This window comes from Salarias fasciatus, chromosome 3, assembly GCF_902148845.1.
Source record: "Salarias fasciatus chromosome 3, fSalaFa1.1, whole genome shotgun sequence".
Lineage (NCBI taxonomy): Eukaryota > Metazoa > Chordata > Actinopteri > Blenniiformes > Blenniidae > Salarias > Salarias fasciatus.
Window position 1 is genome coordinate 26534274 of NC_043747.1, and position 22953 is coordinate 26557226.

The 22953-nt window shown below is 44.2% G+C and overlaps 2 protein-coding genes across 3 annotated transcripts; both read right to left on the reverse strand.

Moving 5' to 3' along the window:
- Nucleotides 1-567: 567 nt before the first annotated feature.
- LOC115381419 (protein phosphatase 1K, mitochondrial-like) lies at nt 568-10326 on the reverse strand. Of its 2 annotated transcripts, none has more exons than XM_030082775.1 (9): nt 10253-10326; nt 8775-8914; nt 8479-8655; nt 5365-5537; nt 4666-4766; nt 3567-3732; nt 3066-3210; nt 2858-2992; nt 568-1801 (listed from the first exon to the last, which is right to left on the reverse strand). In XM_030082775.1, exons 2-9 carry the CDS (start codon nt 8886-8888, stop codon nt 1670-1672), a joined length of 1143 nt encoding a protein of 380 aa, XP_029938635.1. In that variant the 5' UTR covers nt 8889-8914; nt 10253-10326; the 3' UTR covers nt 568-1669. The 2 variants fall into 2 exon arrangements, with proteins under 2 accessions (XP_029938635.1, XP_029938643.1); XM_030082783.1 differs by lacking the exon at nt 10253-10326 and adding an exon at nt 9483-9616.
- LOC115382690 (toll-like receptor 13) lies at nt 8901-22703 on the reverse strand. Its single transcript, XM_030084524.1, has 5 exons — nt 20219-22703; nt 19648-19765; nt 19402-19577; nt 9396-9437; nt 8901-8914 (listed from the first exon to the last, which is right to left on the reverse strand). The coding sequence occupies exons 1-5, from the start codon at nt 22701-22703 to the stop codon at nt 8901-8903; spliced, it is 2835 nt and encodes a 944-aa protein (XP_029940384.1).
- Nucleotides 22704-22953: the final 250 nt, after the last annotated feature.

Below are 22953 nucleotides of genomic sequence, written 5' to 3' on the forward strand. Positions count from 1 at the left end.
AATGGAGGCGTGACCGCAGGACTCCAACCTTCCTCCACCCAGCAGAAGTGAAACTCCTGACAGTGAGTGAAAGTTCACCGAGTCATCAGAAGAGCGACAATCGCAGGAAATGATCAGCATGACGACAACGTGAGAGACAACGTGACACTTTCAGCCAAATGAATATGAATTGTCACATAAACATAACATTCAGTCATTTTAACACTGCTGCCACCACGTCCACTGTGTGTGTGTGAGGCAGAGAGTGTGTGTTTATCTCTCTCTCTATGTCTGCAAGATAGAGAGAGAGAGACAGAGATTATCTGTGTATGTGTGTGAGGGAGAGAGTTTATCTGTGTGTGTGTGTGTGTGTGTGTGTGTGTGTGTGTGTGTGTGTGTGTGTGTGTGTGTGTGTGTGTGTTCCTCAGCACCACCTGCTGGTCAGGCCATCACTAAGCGAAATTGCATCTGTAAAACTTCATTTTGTGATTCTTTTCTTCACGCTAACTTTTCAATCCAACCCGCTTCTACAGTTGAGGATCATTTGTTTATTGAAATCTTCTGAAAATAATTCCGCTTTTCAGGAAGTCAGTGAAACAGATCAAACTTTATTCAGGTGTGCACCTGCAGGTCAAAGGTCAAAGCCTCCGGTCCTTCATTTGGACCAGGGATACATCGTTCTGCTCACAAGCTCCAGATCGATGGACAGAAAATAAAACAACTGCATAGTTTTTAAGGTGCAACTTGGCAAGAAAACACAAAACATACTGAAGACTCTGGAGCTCTGAAAGAATCCAGTCCTCTACCACATTTTAGATCTCTGACCTGGACCAAAACTTTGGAAAATTCTAGACCTGATATTCTTGAGCTCCACCACATTGCAGAATTCTGAAAAAGCCTGGATTTCTGAAAAAAACCTAGAAGAAAGACACATTCTGGATCAGTCAGACATCCGAGAACTCAGAAACACTCTGGGGCTCTGACGCATTCTGGAGTTCCAGAAGCTTCGTGACAGTGTTTGACACTTCTCTGTGCTCCTGTCGTTTCGTTTGGAGGAAGCCTGTTAAAAAATCAGATTTTCTCACATTCCTGATAAACTAATTGGGTCTGGGTCCTCTAAACCTCCTGAGAAACACGAGCAAGAAATATTCCTTTACTCATGCTGCAGCTGCAGTTTCATGTTTCTCTCAACTTTGTCCTGCTTTTTACCTCACACATCTTTTTTATTCCCCTCAGCAATATTTTATTGTGTTTTGTGGTTGTTTATCTTGATTTTATTGATCTTATCTTATCTTTCGACTCATCTTCGCTGCAGTCTTTTTTTGTCTTGTCACTCCGTCAAGCTCAACGTGTGTTTTGTAACAGAAAGCTACAAAACACGGGAATTTAGAAAGTGACCATGAACCTTGATGTGAGTGAATATTTAGCAACTGAAGGTCAGAATAGTTGCATGTCATCGGCAAAGAGTCGGTTCATAATAACCTTGAAGCTCTGGTCAAGAGTTAAGATTTAAATTAACACAGCAGCAGCAAACTCTTGGGCACTGATGTGTTGCTGCAAATTCTCCTGCATATGTACAAATTATACATAACTATAATACAGTTTATTTACACTGTTGACTGGCGTGAACACACTGGGCTTGTTCAAAAAGTCAACTTGTCCTCAGTCTGCTGGAGTTCCTGCTGAGTTCCTACGCCCATCTGCCGCTGGAGGAGAAACTCCTGCTGATGCTGTAGACGGCGGAGGAGTCTGGAAACTTCCCCCAGGCGCCGAACGGGACCACGATGATGGTGGCGTTGTCCTCCGAGCCATACTGCAGTGCCTGGAAAGCATGTTTCGAGAGTCACTGCAGCAGTTTGCCCCCATGCGGTTCATTCTGACAGCTCAGGCACTTCATGCATGTTTCTATCCCTGTTGTATTAAGGACAGAGGTTAAAGATAATGAGACATTACCATGCAGTTATCACAGAAAAGGATTTGTTTTTTTTTTTAGTTTTTTCCATTAAAGCTAGGGTTGGCGATCTTGGAAAACTAGCATGTAGCACGAATGTAGCATCTCCCCAAGGCTCTGCCTAGCTCTGCCCAGCTCCCACCCCATTGGAGGAGCTCCCGTTGGGACGCACCCGCTTACATGTACGAGCACCACTGTCCTCAGCGCTTTGTTTCTTCGTTTTTCTTTATTTGCACTACGCCAAGTTATGGCGCACTCAACGGTAAGTAAACCCCCAAACATTCTTCTCCGCCATTCTGCAACGACGCTCCGTCCTTCTACGTGTGCACTGAACTAGGGTCAGTGCACGCCATTGACATGTACACGCAGGGGGCAGGTCGAACGGCGAAGGGACGTGATTGGTTAAAAAAAGGTGTCCCGTCAAGACGATTGGTTGCTGTTTTTCCCGTTTTACTCCTGCTGCAGATAGCGGATATTTTCCGCTCTGCTTTAAAAACACGCTATGAATTGCTTCCCATCGGGTCATAAAGATCATTTTAACCAGTATTTAAAAAAAATGTATCTCATTCAAATCGCCAACCCTCGCTTTAATAGCCTTGATGTAATGTTTACATATGGAGTTTGAATTAGGCTGTATGGCATTTAATAAATGCTTGTATCAGTACATGGTATCAGCAAGTAACTAAATGTAAGTACTCCTACCAGTATTTGTGATCAAGAAGTAGTGAAATTTGGCCCTGGTAGCTAAAGTAGCTACACTTGTCCCCATGGTTATCAGTGCATCCCTAATTTGTTCCAATGGAACATTTTTCAGCTTAGAAAACCGAACACACACTTGAAGGCAACATCTTGTTCAGATTCTTGTTTTGTGAGACCACTAAAAAAAACAAACAAACATGATCTTGGACAGACTGAGTGATCCTCCACCTGCTGAGCGATGACCTCTGCAGCCTCTGTGGGATCCGGGCAGCGCTTGATCACATCACACACCTCCTGGTCACTCAGCAGGAAGTTGATGCCGTCGGTGGTCAAAGCCAGAAACGAATCGTTGGCGTGTTGGATCTGTGGAGCAAGAACGGCCTCAGTAACAATAGTTTGGTTTGCCCACGTGGATCAAAGCGGCTCCAGGACTCACGCTGATACGCTGGGTATCCGGCTCCACGATAACGCCGCAGGACTTCAGGTGAAAGTCTCCGATGCTGCGCGTCATGGCGAGCCGGCCGTTCACGTAGCCGTGACCCAGGCTGTTCCACGTCACGAAGCCACCACAATTCTGGATCCTGAAACACAGACACAGGACTCATTATGTTGTCAAGCAGCACATCTCGTCTGAGGCAAAGGTCAGATCTAAATGCTGATTGACCTTTGGGGTTTTTTATAGACGCTGCGTCTTTTCAATCACATCTCGTATTTCACACACAATAACATCCAGAGCTCAAATATAGCTTGGCTCTGCTGTTACATAACTGAATCCTGAGGGAGACCCGAACCTGGGCATGAAACCTGATCAACCTGCCTGGAAGTCCAACATACCTCCAGGCCTATTTTTATAGATTTTCAGCTAAGAGTTGCTCTGATCTTCACGACGCTTGTGCTACCATGAGCTAACAAAGCGCTATGGAAACGAGCTTCGTACCGCCTTCGCTCGTCCTCGCGGTCGGGCGTGTGGTCTTTGCTGAGCTTGTGGACTTGTCCTTTTCTGCACAACAGCGCCCGGCTGTCGCCGACGCTGCCGACCACCAACTCCACACCGTCGCGTAGCATAGCAACCGTCGCCGTGGTGCCGGCCATCAAGAAAGAGTCTGCAGACGATGAACGGTTTGTGTTAACGATTCTACTGGGGAAAGATTTTTCATTTGTCTGCAGATCCCGCTGTTAGCGTTAGCATTTCCCAGTGCTTTGCGATCCTTGTCATTAACCTGCTGTTAGCATCTGTTAGCGGATCCATTTCGCATCCATTAAACTTGATGTTAGCTTCAGCATTAGCATCACATCGAGCTAAATATGAAAAATGAGTGCAACAAAAAATATTGCATCACATAACATTCTTCCCCCCTCCCCCTCCTTCTCTTTGGAAACTGTTGCACAGGGAGCTAGTTTAGGGGCGGTATAATGGCAGTGCATGGTGCACGGCCAGCGGCGCAGACATAAAACACGTAATGCTGCTCTACTTTGGAAACCTTGGGAACTCACTGGGCTCAGGAGCCAGGAATTTATGATGGGCTACAGGAACCAGGAACTAATAACGAGCTAAAGGAAACCAGGAAGTACCGATTGGCTATGGGAACCAGGAAGTAGAGATGGCCTACTTAAACAAGGAAGTAGCGATAAACTGTAGGAACCAGGAAGTATTAATGGGTTACAGGAACCAGGTAGGAATGATGGGCTCGGCCCACCCACCAAAGTTGTCCCTCCATACCCCTCACCATACCTCTCACTCTGAAAGAAAACAAACTTGACTAAGACATTGTTGAGGGAGAAGACAAATTGTTCAAAAGGAAAATTTCTTCAATCACAAATGAAAAATGGGAATGTTTTTCATTATTTTTTATGATAAATTTCTCACTCATTGCACCGTTAATTTAGATGAAACATATACTTTGTGTTTCTTGTTTTTTTTTCCTGCCTGGATCATCTTTAGTTTGTGTGTCATATTTTGACAAAGCCTCCATTATTTGACACTCTTCTTCCCAGTGAATAGACTGTCTCTGCGCTGCTTCGTGTTCTCGTCTCACCGTTGTTGAAGTAGCTCAGATGTGTGTGTAGAGCCTTGTCAGCATCCAGAAAGGCTTTCTTCAAAACCTTCTCCAGGTCGTCGTCATCTTCCAGAGCATCTCTGAGGAAACGTTCAGTCAATCTTTCAGTCAGAAAACCAAATCTCTTTCAAGAATGACTATTTTATTCTTTTCTACTGTGTTCTATTCTATTCTTCTGTTGGCACAAAACATTTTCAAGTGAAACTTGAAGTGGCATTTTGAGGGTGATTTTTCACGACAATGGAAAACGGAACTTTTTGACAACTCTGTCGTCATGTCAATGGGCAAAAACACAACTTTCTGCAAATGCCTAGGTTCCGCCTCCTCCTTGACAGCAGAAATACACTGGTCCTGGTCCTGGTCCTTCCCCTGGTCCTGGTCCTGCACACTATGGCTGTGGTAAATAATAGATCTGCACGCGCTCAGTAGATAAACAATGTTTTCCTCCAGAGTGTCATGACTCCTAGTCCAGATTCTCCCGGTCCTGGTCCTTGTCCCAGTTCATGTTCTCCTGGTCCTGATCCCAGTACCTTATTCTGCTGGACTGGGTAGTTTTAGATTCGACAGCCACCGTAATAACAGTCCAACCTGGTTGGTTTTCAGAATGTTGTTGTGCAAATGGAGCCTCCGTTTGAATAAAAATTAAACAACATCCTTTCGGTTTCCATCCTCTCTCACCTGATGAACTTCTCCATGAAGGTGTAGCAGTAGTCGGCGGCATGCGGGCCGCCGTGGCCGTCAAACACGGCAAAGTACAGCAGGTCGTCATGGATACGGGCGACTCTGAGGCGATCTTCGTTCTGCTTCCGGAGGCCGAGAACTGAGGCGCTGCCGACCCGATCCAGACCGACCTGCCAGATGGACAGACATGTTCCGGTCAAGTCTTCACAGGTTTTGTGTCAAAAAGTCCTCAAAATGTAACATTTCTGTCTGCTGTAAATAATATTACTCAAGTATCATATTTCCTAGGATATTACTAACTTTTTTCAGATGTCTATCAGGTGATTTTTATGAGGAAGTGACTAATACATCAAAAATATCCAGTAAGTACGATCACGGGAAACTAAATGTCTCTAAACAAAGAAGGATGAAAGCTGACGAAAAGAAGTTGCTGAAGCTTGATTATCAATAAATGTTCCGATACATCTGTTAAACCTCGATATATTTCCCGCTCCTCTTATAGTCTAAGACTATTTGCATTTCTTTGGACCAAAAAAAATCTGTTTTTGAGATTTTTTTACCAAATCAATTTTCTCTGGATCTGAGTTTAACACCCCTGATTTAAAATGGGGTAAACGCAGCTTCTGCTTTCAGTCATCATTGTACATACAAAAACAGTATCTTATGATGTATTTATGAAGTTACACTGAAAGGAAAGGGAAACATTTCATTGCGTTTTCAGTTCCTTTTGTGCCTGATTTTAGTCGTTTCATCCTTCTTTTGAAGCATTTTTCAGATAATTCTATCATTTTATAATATAATAATATAATGATAAATACAATAATATTTAATCAGATAGTTTTGATTACAATAAAGCAGAATGGAACAGAATAAAATAAAAAAGTAAAATAAATGAAATAAAAATTAATCAAATAAAATAGAACAGAATTAAGTCAAATAGAATAAAAGTGATTGAATAAACTAAAATTGAGTAAGATAAAATAAAATAGGTTTGAACAGAATAAACTTTATTTAAGCAAAATAAAATAATACAATACAATGGAATGATCTCCCTCTGAACATTCATTCTGCCTCATCTGTTGAGTGTTTTAAGTCTTTGTTAAAATCACATTTATTTGCTCTGGCGTTCAACACAAGCTGAGCTGGACATTTTTGTAGGTTATTGTTTTTAAACTTTTGTATTTTTCTATTGTTTTTTTTTTTCTTTTTATGGTGTTATCAACATGTGCAGCACTTTGGGCAGAGTTTTCTGTATTTAATGTGCTATAGAAATAAACCTTGACCTTGACCTTGACCTTGACAATACGATGAAAATCCTAATTTTTCTCAGAGGGAAATTGCTTGACGCTCCATACAGACTCCTCCCGATTCGCTCTTTTCTCAGCAGTTTTGCTTGTTTTGTTTGTTCGTTCTAAGAAACTCTTGTCAGTTTATGATTTTCTTTCCATTTTAGTAAATGTGCCTGTTTTAATATTGAATGGTTTTGCTGAATTTTGAAGCTGAAACACAAACCACAGTGCAGGACTGAGAGATGTTGTCATGGTGTTGTTGTTTTCTGTTCGGATGTAAAACTTTATTGTTGCACTTTTATTGTTGCAGTTTGAGTTGAAACCTCATCAGACGATCTTATCAACCCATTACCACGCTCTTATTTTCTAACGAAGTTGTTTTCTGAGTGGTTGCATGTTTATGGTGCCATAATGCCAACGCCTCTCACGCCTCTCACGCCATGCTACCTGACCCCTTTACGGCTGCAGTAAAACACCAGCACATTAAGTCCTTCAGCTTTATGAGCTTATACAAGAAAAAAAAAAATGACGGTGAACTTTACCACAGAGGGAATAAAACGGTGAAAGCTATCTGACATGGCCACTTCAGACATTCGCTGCTGAACTAACTGTGATGCGTTAAAATTCCGAAAAGTCCTCAGTCTTCTGACAAAATCACATTTCTTGGTGTAGAATGAAAACTTTAGACCGAGGACCTTTGATGTAACTGTAATAACTTGTGAAAAATAATGTTTCGGATCGCAGTGCAAAAAGTGAAAATCAAAAAGTTTTTTTTTCCCGTTTTTAGTGAAAATGTCTCATTTCAAGAGACAATACATTTTAAATCAAGACAATTTTCACTTACTGACTTAAAGGTAAAAGCATCTTAAATGAACAAAAAAAAAATCTGCCAACAGTGAAAATTATTTTTGATTTAAGATAAGTTCTGAAATATATTTTCAGTGGATTTCAGTAGGTCACAAAAAACAAGTCGAAAAAACAATTGCAGTTTGAAAATTTCCAATAGACTCACTGTGAATAAATATTCTCTCGATATCTTCAACAGATGACGCTTGAACTATTAGAATTCTGAACATTTGATGTGTACTTGAGTAATGTTTAACCTGAGATTTAATGATCTGCTAATGTGAAACTGATATTTCTTCTTTGCTTTCTTCCCATCTCTGTTAGGTTTGAGTGTTTAGGCATGTTTCTGGTTAGAGGGTCAGGGTTAGATGGGTTAGGGTTGGGTGGTTAGAAAGGATTAGAGATTTTGGGTGATAAGTTTGGGTTAAGGACTTTAGGGTCAAAGGGTTAGGATTAGAGGGCTAGGATTAACGAGTTCAGGGACAGAGGTTTTGGGCTATAGGGTTAGGGACTTTGGGGTTAGAGATTTGGGGGTTGCAGTTTTTAGGTTAGAGAGTTTAGAGTTAGGGAGTTAGCGTTAGAGAATTTGGGGTCCGGTTTTTTAGGTTACAGAATTTAGGGTTAGCATGTTGGGGTTAGAGAGATTAGGATTAGAGAATTTCGGGTTACAGGGTTAGGATGAGAGAGTTTAGGGATGGAGGGATAGGGTTAGGAAGTTCAGGGTTAGGGAGTTTAGGATTAGATTGTTAGAGGATTAGGGTGGTCATTTTCCCCTCGCCTAAATTTTTCCTCGAAAACAAATTTTCCATAAAACACCACAGATCGAGCTAAAACCAAAGAAACGCTGCAAACACAATACGATGTACGAGTAACGACCGGAGTTTTCGAAGATTCATTTCTGAGAATTGTAGCTTCGTTAATGTGTAAAGTCTTTGACAATATGACCGTTTTGATCCGTTTCCGTCATTCGACTCACCTTTGGAATCGGTTTCCCGTATCTGATGCTGGAAGGCAACAGAACCGGTTCTTCTATCCGGTTGTCCCAAATGCCAAACGAGTCCCAGGTCACCGGGCGGCCGCTGCCGTCGCTGTCGAAGCATCCCGAGCCACTAGCCCACCGGGCGCCCACCACCCCGAACAAAGCCCCGCCTACCTGAGGGGACAGGACATGATTTCACACTTAAATCAGTGTCAGTCCTTAAACCAGATCCCAGCTGGGCAACGACAAACTCTTGGACAAAAACAAAACAAACGTCACAATCGTTTTGTCACCTGGACAAACCCAGACAAAGTTTCCTGAGAGCGTCGGACACGATGGCAGAATGTTTGTCCGCTGACGGCGCGGCGACCACCACGCAGCAGGTTGATCAGCGTGACAGACGACATGGCGGTTCCACTTCAACAGGAAACAGCTGGAAACAGTAACGAAAACGAACGGGCTTTCAGAGAGACGATCAAAGGGGCACAACGATGTTTCAACTGACAAGGCAACTTTTTTCAGTTTTCATTTCACAAACATTTTGTGTTCAGGTGGCAACGTCTTGAAAACTGTCCGTCTACTGAGCATGTGCAGAAAAACTTGACTGCATCTGTAAAATCTACTTCTAGAGGTGGGTCCCTGGTGTTCTCAGGAAGCTGTGTTTTCCTCTGTTTCCATGGAGATGGAGCATTTTCATAAATTTGCATTTTCCTCCATTTCCACAGAATTACACCATTTTCAGAAAGTTGTTGTTTCCTCTATTTCCATGGAGACATTTCCTGTGGAAATAAAAAATTAAATCCACCAACAGTTGCATTTCCTGGATAAACGGTCGAAAATAGATGATTCTGATCACCGTTGTCGGGTAAACAGACACACACAACATGACAAAACATTTTCCTTTTCACTTGAACATTGCCATGGAAACGGAGATTCAAAGAGTTCCTCTCTGATCTCTGAATTGTGCCAAAGTCACAGTCAACATACTTTCACCAACTTACCTTCAAAATAAAAGCCCTGGACAGATGGTCCAGAGCTGCTCTGCGTAATAAAAGGATTCTTCTACAGTAAAACGAGTGTTCTATACTGACTCCATAAGAACGTCCTGAACCACAGACCCACTGTGGGAACCGCCTGCTCTCTGTTCTCGCTCAACATCGCTATTTTGTTATGTAACCGGCAAATCGCCCCTCCCAGTGAAGATTCCCCCCCCATATCAGTTACAAGTGGGGCACTGGTGCAGTATCTGGACGCGGTGAGGAGGCCTCCTCTGGAACAGGACTTAGATCTGGAGTCTTTCAGGATCCTGGAGCTTCAGGATCTATAAATAGATCAGTTCTTCAACCAAACAGCCAAACACATTTCAGTGAGAATAAAGTAACGGTGAGACTTCAACAACTTCACATAGTGATCCAGAACAACCTGGACACACTGCAACACCTGACCAAATCACACACACGCACAGAGGTACTCACAGAGAGACCCAAACATACACACACAAACACACAGACACACACACTCACAAAAACAAACACATCCACAGATGGAGGTGTCACATTACAAATATGACTTTGAGAAATAGCAGCTAAATGCTTCCAAACAATTAGCATTATACTTATTTCAACCACATTAAAAAAGGGGGAAAAATTTACTTTTAATTTGATTTAAAAATGTAGAGCAGGTTGTTGTGAGACTTTTCTCAGGTTTTCAAAAATTTGCTTTGAGGAAAAAAAAACAAAGAGAAAGTAATCTAAAATATTCTAAATCTCACCTTGTGGTTTGTGTGATTTTTCCCGCCGCTCCCGGTTTCCGTGGTAACGGGTTCAGACCTGCGCCGGAGCTGTTGAGGCCTTTGGGGGGCTCGGCTGGAGGCTTTTTATAGCCGGCCACAGCCGACCAATCAGAGCGCGTGCAGCCCTCTGACATCACCATACGACCACGTGGACGCATTTCCAGGCGCCCAGCCAGATTTAAATGTGTCACTTTCTCCAACACAAACGTGTTTGTGCGTCTGTTTTTAAACTTTTACTGATAATCTGAAGGAAGAAACGGGTCAAATAGAGCAAACCAAGAAATTAGGATGATTCTACATATCATATGGAGAATTAAAATCCAAAATAAGTCTGCATAAAACTGTTTTAAGAACATATTATAGTATAAAACTATTTAAAAAGCAACTACTTCTAGCGAAAATCATCTGATTTCAGGAAGCAAACGAACTTCTTTACAGCGGCTGCCCGCACAACAGCTCCCTTGTGGGATCTTTGCTTCTTTTAACAGGTTAAAAATGAGGCGCAATCATGTTGCGCTATTAAATGCCAAAGTCGGAAGAGGAGTCAAACGGCCTGCATAGCAGCAGCAGTCAGACGTTTTAACATCGCTTCGACTTAATCACTTCTTGACATTTTAAAACTGGAAAGTACAAATAAATGTTATCTTGTAATCCAAATATTAAGTTTGTCATAAGAAACATGTAGACAGCTGCTGGAATTAGCCAAGAAGCTGAAGATAAAGCAGATTAAAGGGGCTGTATGATGCTTTTTTAGCTAGTCCAAACCCTAGAAATGACATTAACATGGTAATAGTTTATTTTTGGCACTAAGGAAAAGGCATTTTGTGTGAAATAAAAGATTTTCTGGGGCTAATTCTGAAACCCATAAGAGAAAACGCTCTGTTTCATTGAAATCCCGCCTCTCCCCCTGTGGACTTTGACTGACAGTGAACTTCAACCCAATCAGCGCTTCAAAACAAATACACTAGCTAGCTTTAGCTCTTTAGCTCTCGCTTCTCCACACGCAAAAACGTCTTTTCCTGTGAGAAACTCACCAAGCGCAGACCCTCCAGACCCTTCAGACCCTTCAGACTCTTGCTCTTGCTTGACTGTTGCTTTCAGAGGATGGTCAAAGTTTATCCTCGAAATCGGAGTTACAAAAAGCAGCAACGCTGATTGCCGAGGGCCTGCGGGAGGGGGGCTCAGGGGAGCCATCTTCACCGTGTGACGTGAACGTGGGAAAACAGAGCGTTTTCACGGGTGCGGGAGGGGCTGCCTCTCTGAGCAGCACAAACACCAGGAAAGCTTAAACACGCAGGCACGAAGGAAAAAAACGCTTTGGGAGTGTTTTTGGTGAGTACATAGCTATATAACAAGGTTAAAACATACAAAAAGTGAATTTTGCATGATACAGCCCCTTTAACTTTTACTTTTCATGGCCACTGTCGTCATTTCAAAAGTATTGATGAACGTGTGTGTTTTGAGGGAAACCTGCCCGTGAGATGAGCGACACCCTCACTTTATCTCGGCCACACGGAGGCGAAAGCTGCTGATAGCCACAGACAGCAGCGATGGAGAAGGAGATTGGAGAGTGCAACGGCAGTTAGCAGCGCAGCAGCTACACCTGCACCTACACCTAATAGATGTGGATGAAGATGGAGCAACGCAGACGAAACTGCACGTTCAGAAGAACCTGGAAATGAGAGATCAGTGGTAAAACTGCATTAAGGCCATCCCACCTGTCCCTCACAGAAGGCCGGTAGTGGTGTCCTGAAGGTGCTGTAGTGACTTTGGCATGACAAATGGCTCACCTGGATCACACCAGCCATGCAGTGAGCAGACTGCAGCTTACCACTGGCATGGAGGACAACCCAGGGCTTGGCTGGAGCCTCTCTGAGCTGCTGGGAGTGCACAGGCTGAAATACATTTTCAGTTAGCACACAGTAAGAAACACACAAATGACCAAAGCATCATAGAGATCCTGACAAGTTTGACTAGAGCAAGACCAAAGCATTTCATTACTTCTCTTTCATCAGTGTTTTCTGCGGGAGTAAATCTATCCTGAGTTTTGGTTAATAAATGAAATAAGATCAAATAAATTGCACCCATGTGTGACAAGGGAGAACTGGAGATATTAGGGACTGTGAAAATGCCCCAATCCATAGATAAACAACCGAAAAAACCCCCCGAAATATTACTCACAGACATTGAGACTGGATTCCATACGGTAGTCAAAAGCATACAAGCAGTAGCACAAAGGGGAGGGACACAGTGAGGTGGAGCCGTGCTGTCCCAACGTTGGTTTGTCCATGAACCCTTAAAGAGTTGTGCTCCTAAATTCCTGGCCGGTATAATAATCAACTCCACTGATCAGAGCTCAGGTTCAGACAGTGGTGGCAAGTCATTCAAATCCATGGGGAGATCCATCTGTATGGATTTATTCCACCAATGTCAAGAGTTTTTTCAAGATACTGATCAGAACAGGGTCCAGTATGTCTTCTTCCGGTCAATTTTCCATCTCCTTTGAGTGTCTCTGGCAACAAAATGCGTGTACCTACATGATGTAAACAATGGCTATTGCTCATGAAAACAGGCGACCGCAATGCATTGCAAATTCACGTGACCTATCAAGCCCTTTAGCCTTGAAAGGAATTTTTGAAAAGAGTTGAAAAAAAATTCCTACTGTGTGTGTGTGTGTGTGTGTGTGTGTCTGAATAAAACATGGCACAGACCTCGTGTTGTTAACAGAGTGTTACTTTAATGTTTCTGAATAATTCAGAGGAGCAGCCGCTTCCCAGGGAGTTGAATGGGCAGTGTTAGCATCCTAGCGTTAGCATAGAGCATCAATGCTTCAGCGAGGCTTCGCTCGCCGCTCCACTGCTTTGTGCAGGAAAAAATAAATGTGGCAGGTAAAATATTTAGTGGTTTCTGAGCTGCTGTCGTCTCTGCTCCAGATCAACAAGCATCGCTGGAATCTGGCACAACGCTACATGGAGAACGAGGTCCAACATGAGCACCGCTCTAGCATCACTGCTGCGAAACAGATTCCATTCTAACAATCAGGTGTAGAAAGACAGTAAAACTCCGTGCAAGGTTCAACCATACCGCTACAAAATATTGAAATCACATGCAATAAAATTAGGACTGTCAGATTGAAGCATGTTAATTACATTTCATTAATCTAGGGCTGTGAAAAGTTGTTGTTTTTTTTTAATTTAATCGTGATTAATTGCAGAATTAGAGTTTGGACTTTTCTTTCAATTTGAAAATTGTGTTTGTCATAGACATAATAAGGTGGTCTACCTCAACTACGGACATTCTGCGATTATTCATTGATAACTATTGAAATTCTGAGACTGGCAATTTTTAAAAGGAAATGATAAATTGTGATTAAATACAGAAATTATGGGATTAATTGCCACTGACCTTTTGACAGCACTAAATAAAAACAATGGATCAAAAAATTGATGAAATGCAGTTGAAGCCAAACAGGAATCAGACACTGACTATGAGTGTTGTTTTCTGATTATGACTTTAAACACGTCTTATTTCATCTTTAGGAATGTTACCAGAGCTCACATCATTTCAAAACTATTTGGCAAATTCAAGTCCAAGGGCGAGTGGAACACGATTGGTTCATGTATCAACAGCAGGAAAGTTTCCAGACCAGCTGTCAAAGGAACACTCTGAAGATTTTGGACCCACGCCCTTTCCCTATCATTGACACAGTTAGACAAGCTCATAAATACCTTTTTTGTGTCTCTGCATCCAGTGGCTGTTCACAGCTGTTAGCATCGTAGTTAGCTTTGCTCAATTGCTGAAAGTCAATAGGAACCAGAGCCGGACTGACGAAAGTAGACAAAATACTCCTTCCAGTGGTCCAGGGGATGGCGTTTTAGCACGTGAAGTAAATCCAAATGGTTATAAAACATTTTAAAAGACGTGTTTTCTTCTCAATCCGTTAAAATAACGTTTTGATTCACACAGATCTGCGCATGCGCAGTGCTCCGCGAAAGGATGCACCGGAGCACAGCAGTAGAAGCCATAGACTCAGCTGCTGTGTGCCTGTATATCCTTCCACGGAGCACTATGCAGTGTATATCAAAACATTATTGTCACAGATTGAGAAGAAAACACATCTTTTAAAATGTTTTATAACCATTCGGATTTACTTCACGTGCTAATATGCCATCCCTTGGACCACTGTAAGGAGAATTATATCCACTTTTAATAATAATAATAATGCATTTTATTTATAATGCACTTTTCATTTCACACAGAAATCTCAAAGTGCCACTTTTGTCAGTCCGGCTCTGATTCCTATTGACTTCCAGTAATTGAGCTAAACTAACTACGATGCTAACAGCTGGGAACAAGCCACTGGACGCAGAGACACAAAAAAAGCTTTTTATGAGCTTGTCTAACTTTGTCAATGATAGGAAAAGGGTGTGGGTCCAAAACCTTTGGAGTATTACTTTCAGGCTGTTTCACTCCAAACATCAGTGAAGTTCATTCCTGCACCTCAGCATTCTTCCTGCAGCATCCTAGAATCCCTCTGCTCTTCCTCTTCTTCTTCTTCGTCCGGTATTTTCGCAGGCTGCTATTGGAGCACACGGACTTCCTCAGGGTCCTGATGTGTCTCTCCTGGTTCTGGACTTTGGACTCCAGGTGGGTCTGGATGGCTGCGCCGAGGGACTGGAGGTCCACTGCGGCGCCATACACCTCCCACGTCATACCCTGCTCGTCCCGAGCCACCTCCTGCGGCTTCTCCACCTCCTTCCGCTTCCCATCCTGGTAAACTCCTTCCTTCTCTTGTTCCTCCTCTTCCTCATGTGTGCTTTCCACACTGATATCGACGTCCTGATTGGGCGGCTCTGGCGAGGGGGCAGGGCTCTGCTGGAAGCTAAACGTGCGTAAGCGGGCGGGGAGAGAGCTTGCCTTGTCGGCCGTGAGGGACTCTGTCTCTGTTTGGCTTCGTAGTTCGATATCTATTGTGCAGATGTGGTGGAGGGGTGGCGGCGGCGGCGGGCCACAGCACAGTGGCGGGATGGTCTGGGATGTCCAACCACCTGACTGACAGCTGGAGGAGCCAATCAGAGCAGAGGAGTGAGGTCCTGCGCTGAGGCTGGGGCTGGTGGAAGCCGACCGATCCACAACCTCAACCCCGACCTGGATGCCCACGTCTCGCTGTGCACTCCCCCGTGGACCCAATCTCTCACCAGGGTCTGTTGTGGCCACATTGTGGGATGCGCTGCTGAGGCTGGTTGCCATGGCAACAGATGACAAAGGCTTTGTGAATGTCACACTTCTGGTCTTGGGACTGGAGGTGGCCAAAGGAATTAGCCCATCTGACCGGACGGCGGCTCCTGAAAGTGAGCAAAACATGTTGACTAACGAGAATATTTCTTCAAATGCTACAGAACAATGTTTCAAGTTGTGATGATTAACAGGAATAAACCTAGGCTGAACTAGTCTAAACCTAGCCCTGAACAAGTCTTAGTCTAGCTCTAAACTGGTCTGAGCCTAGCCCTGAACTAGTCTAAACCTAGCCTCAAGCTAAGCTATAAGCAGCTCTTAGCTGGCCTAAACCAGACCCGAGCGAATATAATATGATGAGGCTCAGGCCTGAAGTTAGACTAAAAACAACCACAACACACATAAGTCTCACCTGGAGCAGGAACAGGACTCCTCTGAGAAGAAGAACCAGGACTCCTCTGGACATCCTTGATTGGTCTATCTGAACCACATCCAAGACTTCTCCTTGGAGCAGAACCAGGACTCCTACTTTCAGAAACTGACCCAGGAGATAACACTGAACTGTGCAAAGCTGTTCCAACCTTAGAAGGTTCTGATCCTACTGAAGGTTCTGGTGCAGGCTGCGAACTGGTCCCTGAGGTGTTCAGATCATGGTCTTCGGACAGACCGGTTCTGGATGATGATGCGGATATAGGTGGGACCAGGTTCTCCTTATTTTTGGAGGCCATCTGGGTGGGTTTTGAAGTTAAGGTTGTTTGTCCAGGTGTGGAAGTAAGGAGAACATCAGAACCTGAAGAGGGATTTAGTTTAGAACCAGTTCCCAGCTTTGAACCAGTTCCAGGATTGAACTTGACTTCAGAGTCTGGGACAGTTTTCTGGTCTTGGCTTGTTTTTGGAACTCCCCTCTTACAGTTTGAGTTTAAGGTGGTTGAGTTTGTGGTTTTAGAGTCCAGCTGATCTCCGGAACCCATCACAGATTTAGAACCAGAGCTGGTCTTGGAGTTCAGGCTAGTATTAGAAGAAGAAACAGTTTTAGAATCCAGACTGTCTTTGTTTCCAGAATTTTCCTTGGATCCTGATTCAGGACTTAAATTTAGATCAAGGGTCTCTGAGACGGTGGATCTTGTTCTGGTCTCTGTGGATCTTCTCAGTGTGGATGGTTTTGGACTGACTGAGGTTGCTCGGGGGATTTTGGTCGGTATCAGTCCAGAATCCATTCGGTGATTTGGAGGTTTTGGACTAGTGGAGGACATTCTGGATCCAGAACTTGTCTCTTTGAGGTTGATCTCTTCTTTACTCGATTCCACTTGTACGCTGACGGTAATTTTGCTGTTGGTGTTTGTCTGTGCACCGGGCGCTGTGGATCGCTCCACCCGCTGAGGTTTCAAACTCGCCACTGTGACACCTCTGGTCTTCGGGCTCGGCGTAGACACGTGTTTGAGCTTCGGTGACTTTTGAAATTTTTCATTTGCTTCAGTCGTTGGCGTGAGCATTGAAGCATTAATCCTCAGTCTGGATGGATCATCTTTTTCTCCTGGCGACATCGCCAGCTCGTTACCGGGCTTGCCCGTTGTCATGGTAACATGTCCTTTCACGGCCCCTCTGCTGCTGGCGTGCAGCCTCCAGCGCTCAGCCGGTGGACGAGGGTTGCTAGGCGATGTCAGATTGAGGTTGAGGTTGAAGTTGGGCTCCACTGAACGGCTGACATCTTGAAGCCCCGCCTCCACCGAAACTGATGTTTCAGATTGGTCGTCGTCTTTCTTATGTGTAGAGATATTTGTAGCAGTTTGCATGATGATGCTGTGCAAAGTTGTTTGACCAGTGAGATGAAAATGGAGGTTTTACCTTTAGAACTCATCAATCAGCACCTGATGGGAAAGACATGGAGACAAACGATTCAAATTTGAGATTTCAGTTTAATGAGTTTCATATTCTGTGATTTAACCAAGAATAAACATGAGTGACATCAGGTTCTAACAGCAAAACTGATCCTGCTTACATGACAACAATCTGCAGTTTAACTGCTCTGAGCTGTGCTACATGCTACATGCTAAAGAGAATCAGGGCTCACACCAGTGATGCTACACACCATATATTAAACCTTTTTAAAGTCTAGCTGATTCACGCATTAACAGCAAGCTCGGTTCCTTGGTCTACAATCTGAGTTAAGACTAAGACCAGACCTGGGTGTAACTCTAATTCAGTTTGTGTTGTATGATTAGACCCTGCTGGAGATGCCCAGTGTCAAGTTCTCAAAGAGGGAACCAATTTTTGTTCCAGGAGTTTTCATTCCTCACATCCCAGCTTGATGCTTCAGGCTGAATTCTGCTCTCAGTTTTTCTAACCGTCTCCTCTGTCACTCATTTGATTTGTAAAAATAAAGATTTGATTCGTACCTGTTCCGGATCCACATCGCCAGCACTCAAGCAGGAGGAAATCTGCCTCTGCTGCCTTACTGGCTCCTTGCTCCTCCTTGCTCGGATGAACGAATGAATAAATAAAAGGAGAGCGAGCGAGAGAGTGCCGAGATGAGTTGTTCTCCTTCTGGTCTGTTTTAGTTTTCAATCCTCACGTGAGATGAAACCTTTTGAATATTTTGTGACGGTTTGAATTTGCTGTGTGCTGTTCGCATGCTTGTTTTTCCTCAGCTCTTTCTGTGACATTTTCAATCTCGGAGGGGGTGTGCAGGGGAGGACCCCCAGGGACCCCTGGGGCCCATGTCTCTGTTGGCATGGCAGTGAGAGACGTCAGCTAAAAACATGCAGCATCCATCTCAGCATCTTTTCATGTTTTTTCCGTTCTGTTTCGGAAAAGTTTCACCTTTACACGGTTCTGAAAGCAATGTCTTTAAACCACCCAGACTCCGTCGTTTTAACATAATCAATCGCTAAATATTCTTTGATTTAACATATCCGCGGTATATCGGGGCAGTTGGAGTCGAAGAGGAGGCTGAAAAGGAAACTTGGCATGGCAATGGCAGAAACACTGAAAGCACTGTAGGGCCAGTGGATGCTGCTGCTCTTTGTTTTCGTAGTGAAGTCAGGCCACTCCGGAGGCTGAACGCTATTATTTACTGAGCATGTGCAGAACAACTGTTTATTTCCATCAAGTCCCTCCAGGAAGTTGTTACATTGCGATTGCAACAATCAATTCAAATTCAACTGGGTTTCAACATCAATGCTCTATTACGAATAATTCCAAATACTGCGATCAATTGCGATTATCTATGGAAATTCTGAAATAAGATCTTTTTGGACAGCCCTGACAACAGTTTCAGCAAACAATTTAAATTCAATCAATCTCCAAGAATTTTGCGCAACCTTGCAATGATGAGAAGTTGCTGTGATTGCAAGGTTGTGCAGAATTCACAGAGATGGGTAGAATTTGAAGTAATCATTGTGATTACAACTTTCTGGAAGGACAGCTAGAACTCTGAGATTCTGCTTTTTTTTATATTCTTTGAACTTGTCAGTTTTTCTTCAGTAAGAAAATAACAGTTTTTCTTGATTCGTGTTACTGCTGCAACATGACTTGACATTTTTAATTTGAACAAATGGAATCACCTAAACACAGAGATGAACAACAAATACTAAGATGTCCTTGAATATCACCCAAAGTCTTGACACTGTTCGACTTTGAAAGAAGCAAATAAAACAGGTTTGCTGAGGATGTGGACAGATTTATTGAACAACATTGAATCAGATCTGGAAGATAGAAAAAGGTAGGGAAAGTCTCCATGGTCAACATTAAAATGTCACCTAGTTTAGTTGTGAGGATGTGAAAACATGCTAAGCCACTCTTCCTGTATTTGTGGCTTCAGTTGTACCTGCTGTACCTAAAAGGCTCAGGTCTGAAGGTCTCCGGTCTTCAGAGGAGGTCTTCCTGGTCTATGCCCAGAGCTCGCTGTACATTTTGCCAGAAGATGGTGCGAGCGGATCTCGGCCAGCTCAGGTAGGAGTGCCTCTTCACTAGACTCCTCATGCGGTGGTATGCACCGAGGAGGTGTCCCGGGACGTCCTCCATGAACAGCAGAATCAGCACGTCTCTGTGCTCATCGAACAGGCGGAAGCTGCGGATGTCAGTCATCAAGAACGGGTCAGTAACTGTTTGGGGAAACAGAAGAGAGGCTACACCCCTACCTGGCCATCTGGATCTCTCTGGAACACCACTCGCTCTGCAGGTAGTGCTGGCTGATCACACAGATCGTCTTCCTGCTGCTGTAGATGGCATCCGTGATGTTTTCTACGATGGGCCTGCCTGCAAAAAACAAGAGACACCATGTGGAGGGTAAACATGTTACCAACACGCTACATGTTTGTCCACCAGGAGGAATCACTAAGGCCACTCCCACTTCTTCCTATCAACACAATTCCACAAGTTGTTATTTTTTACAAAAGATGACATGACATGACATGATTAAAGGCCTTTTTTTTATCATTAATACTCTACAATTTTTTAGCAGACACTTTTGTCCAAAGCAACTCATAATACTGGGGGCAATTCAGGGTTCAGTGTCTTGCCCAAGGACACTTCGACATGCAGACAGGAATGGAACTCTCAGCCCCCTGATTATGGGACGACCACTCTCCCCACTGAACCACAGCCGCTCATACTCATTCTCACTTACATTCACAAGCAGTGATTATTTCTACAATGACTTCAGTCTACTCTAAAATGGCCTGAGACTATGGAGGAACTCTAGAGTGGTACCTGGTTCAAAGTCTCTGTGGTGCAGGCAGAGCTTCCAGCCCTGCTGACCCTCCAGCTCTGGAACCAGCTCCTCGTAGACCCAGGCCTCGTCCTGCATGTTGTAAGAGACGAAGGCGTCGTACCGGTGGGGGGCAATGTTCTTCCTCCTCCTCTTGTGGTAGAGAAAAGCCAGGAAGACGTGGTAGGCGTAGGTGAGGTGAAACCTCAGGAAGCGGTGGACGAAGGAGGACAGGAGGACCAACGAGACGAGAACGGCGGTGGAAAGGAAGCAGAGGAATTGCACGTCCACCCAACATGAGAGCACATCAAATTCCAGGAGTCGGTTTCCTCCCTGGCTGACGGGAAAAACACAAGTGTAGCCATGACCATGAGCTATCTGGGTTTGGTTGTTTTCTATAGCCCAGCGGATGAATCCAGAATTGGAGCACTCGCATGCCAGAGGGTTCTCTGACAGGTCCAGGTAGGTCAGGACAGGCAGGGAATGGAACACGGTTTCGTTGATGACCAACAGCTCGTTTTCACTCAGGTTGAGAAAGTTGAGAGTCGATAGCGTAGCCTCAGCTAGAAAACCCAAAGATCGGAGTTTATTGTTGGAGAGGTCGAGTTCTTTCAGGTTCTTGAGGGGCCTGAAGAGTTCTGGAGACAATTCCAACAGATTGCTTCGGATTATCTTAAGACTTCTCAGTCTGGGGGTGTATTTAAAAGTGTCTGGGTGTAAAGAACCTGTGAAGAATGCATCAGTCCAAAAGTATTGCAGAGACTTCAGTCCACTAAGCAGATTGGGTGTGATTAGAACACGGCATATGTTGACAACTTTGATTGTGAGATTTGTTAATCTGGACAAGTTGGAGAAAGGCGGGTTATCGTTTACTGTCACATCATCCACGGTCAAGATCAGATGAATATTCAGAGTTTCTAAACTCGGTAGCCAACTGAAAACCTCATTAGGGAAGAAAGCCAGATTCAAACTGAGGGTTTGAAGACTGTCGAGCCCTCGAAAAGCTCCATGTGCCACTCGGTAGCTCTTATCAGACAGTAAAATCAAGTCCTGAAGCGAGGACAGAGTCGCGAAATCTCCTTCCTGGATAGTTGTCATTTCATTCATGGATAGATCCAAAGACTCCAGTTTCCATAAATGAACTTTAAAGCAATCTCCAACAATGAAGAAAGAGTTTTGCCCAATATAAAGCTGTTTCAGGTCCTGCAGGTTCTGGAAGACACAAGGCTTCAGACTAAAGATGCGGTTGAGCTGCAGGTTGATGCTCAGCAGCCTTGTCAGGTTGTGGAAGTCGGAGCAGCGGAGCTGAGTGATGAAATTGGAGCTTAGGTCCAGCTTCTCCAGCGAGGACAGCGTCAGCAGCGCTGCTGGCACTTCGGTCAGGCGATTGGAGCTGAGCAGCAGGACCCGGAGCAGAGGCGTCGGCTGGAAGGCGTCCTCGGACATACCGGTCAGCTGGTTCAGGAACAGGTTGAGTTTTGTGAGGCCTGAACAGGAGTGCAACATGTGTCTGTTCAAGAATCCCAGATTGTTCCCTGTCAGGAACATAGAGCTCAGAGAAGAGATTTGACAGGCGATGCTCACCAGGTCAGACTTCACCCAGATATCCATGTTAGCCATCACAAGGTTTTGGATGTTGTCAGTGGTCTGCAGCATCTCTTTGTACGTCTTAAAACTAATGGAGGTCCCGCTGAGGGTCAGCCGATCCAGGCTCCTTAGAAAGGTCTTGTTTGCTACTTCCCACTTCATGTCCTGGAAACATTCGTCGAAACCCAGGTTCTGCAGGTGGGGGAAGACGTCCTCTTTGAGGCTGAACCTGGTCAGAGGATTGATGCTCAGGTCAAGAGATGTGAGGCTGGATGAGCCAACAGAGAGACTGTCAAACTCCAAAGACTCAAAGTTATTGAACTCAAGTTGCAGAGTTTTTAATGTAGGCACTTTGAAAGCTGGGACAACGTCGGAGATCTGGGTCAAGTTATTCTCACCTAGTTCTATCAGGCGTACACTGAGCAGATGCTGAAAGGCCCCGGAGGAGATGGAGGAGATCTGGTTGTCATTCAGGACCAGAGTTTCTAATCTGGTCAGGCCTTCAAACATGTCATCTGTCAGCTCCGTCAGTTTGTTGCCTGCAATGTCCAGATTATTCAGATCCTTCAAGTCTTTGAATGCTCGGTCGTCGATGTGTGAAATCCAGTTGTTGTGGAATTGTGCATCCTTGAGCTTGAAAAGACCTCGTAAATCCACGGTGGAGATCCTCACGATTCTGTTCATAGACAGGTCCAGGGATGTAGTGTTCCTGGGAACGTCGTTTGGGATAACAGCCAGTTTACGGCTGGAGCATTCCACAGCCACACCATTAGCATTAGCATCAGCAGGAAAGTAGCTAATTGTGCAGTTTTTCAGTGAGAAAGAGAGAGAGAGGTCAAGCCGAAGCGACCAGAACAGAAGTGAAAGCAGTAGGAGAGACCAACTTCCTGTGGCTGGCATGGTGACTGGATTCACTTCTGCTTGGACATTTGAGGGCAGCATGTCCTGGGAGCCCACACAGGAAATAAAAGAAAGTTAGTCCCATTCATGCCAATGCTAACCATTAGCTCTATGAAGGAAGTTGGAATGCAACACTCACTATGACATCATGAAAATCACTGCCAATGCTAATGCTAACATTTATCTGGACCGAAAAACATGTAAACAAGATTAACATGAAAATATATGCATAGTTTCTGTAGTTAGCATT

What these genes read in the sequence shown, in the direction of transcription:
- LOC115381419 (XM_030082775.1), bottom strand. Translation starts at nt 8,888, where the DNA reads ATGTCGTCTGTCACGCTGATCAACCTGCTGCGTGGTGGTCGCCGCGCC. An exon ending in TTCATGGAGAAGTTCATCAG is followed by an intron (nt 4,767 to 5,364) that starts GTGAGAGAGGAT and finishes ACGTTTCCTCAG; the next exon opens with AGATGCTCTGGAAGATGACG. An exon ending in CGCGAGGACGAGCGAAGGCG is followed by an intron (nt 3,211 to 3,566) that starts GTACGAAGCTCG and finishes TCTGTGTTTCAG; the next exon opens with GATCCAGAATTGTGGTGGCT.
- LOC115382690 (XM_030084524.1), bottom strand. Translation starts at nt 22,703, where the DNA reads ATGCCAGCCACAGGAAGTTGGTCTCTCCTACTGCTTTCACTTCTGTTC. An exon ending in AGAGAGATCCAGATGGCCAG is followed by an intron (nt 19,578 to 19,647) that starts GTAGGGGTGTAG and finishes TGACATCCGCAG; the next exon opens with CTTCCGCCTGTTCGATGAGC. An exon ending in AAATGTACAGCGAGCTCTGG is followed by an intron (nt 9,438 to 19,401) that starts GCATAGACCAGG and finishes GGCACAATTCAG; the next exon opens with AGATCAGAGAGGAACTCTTT.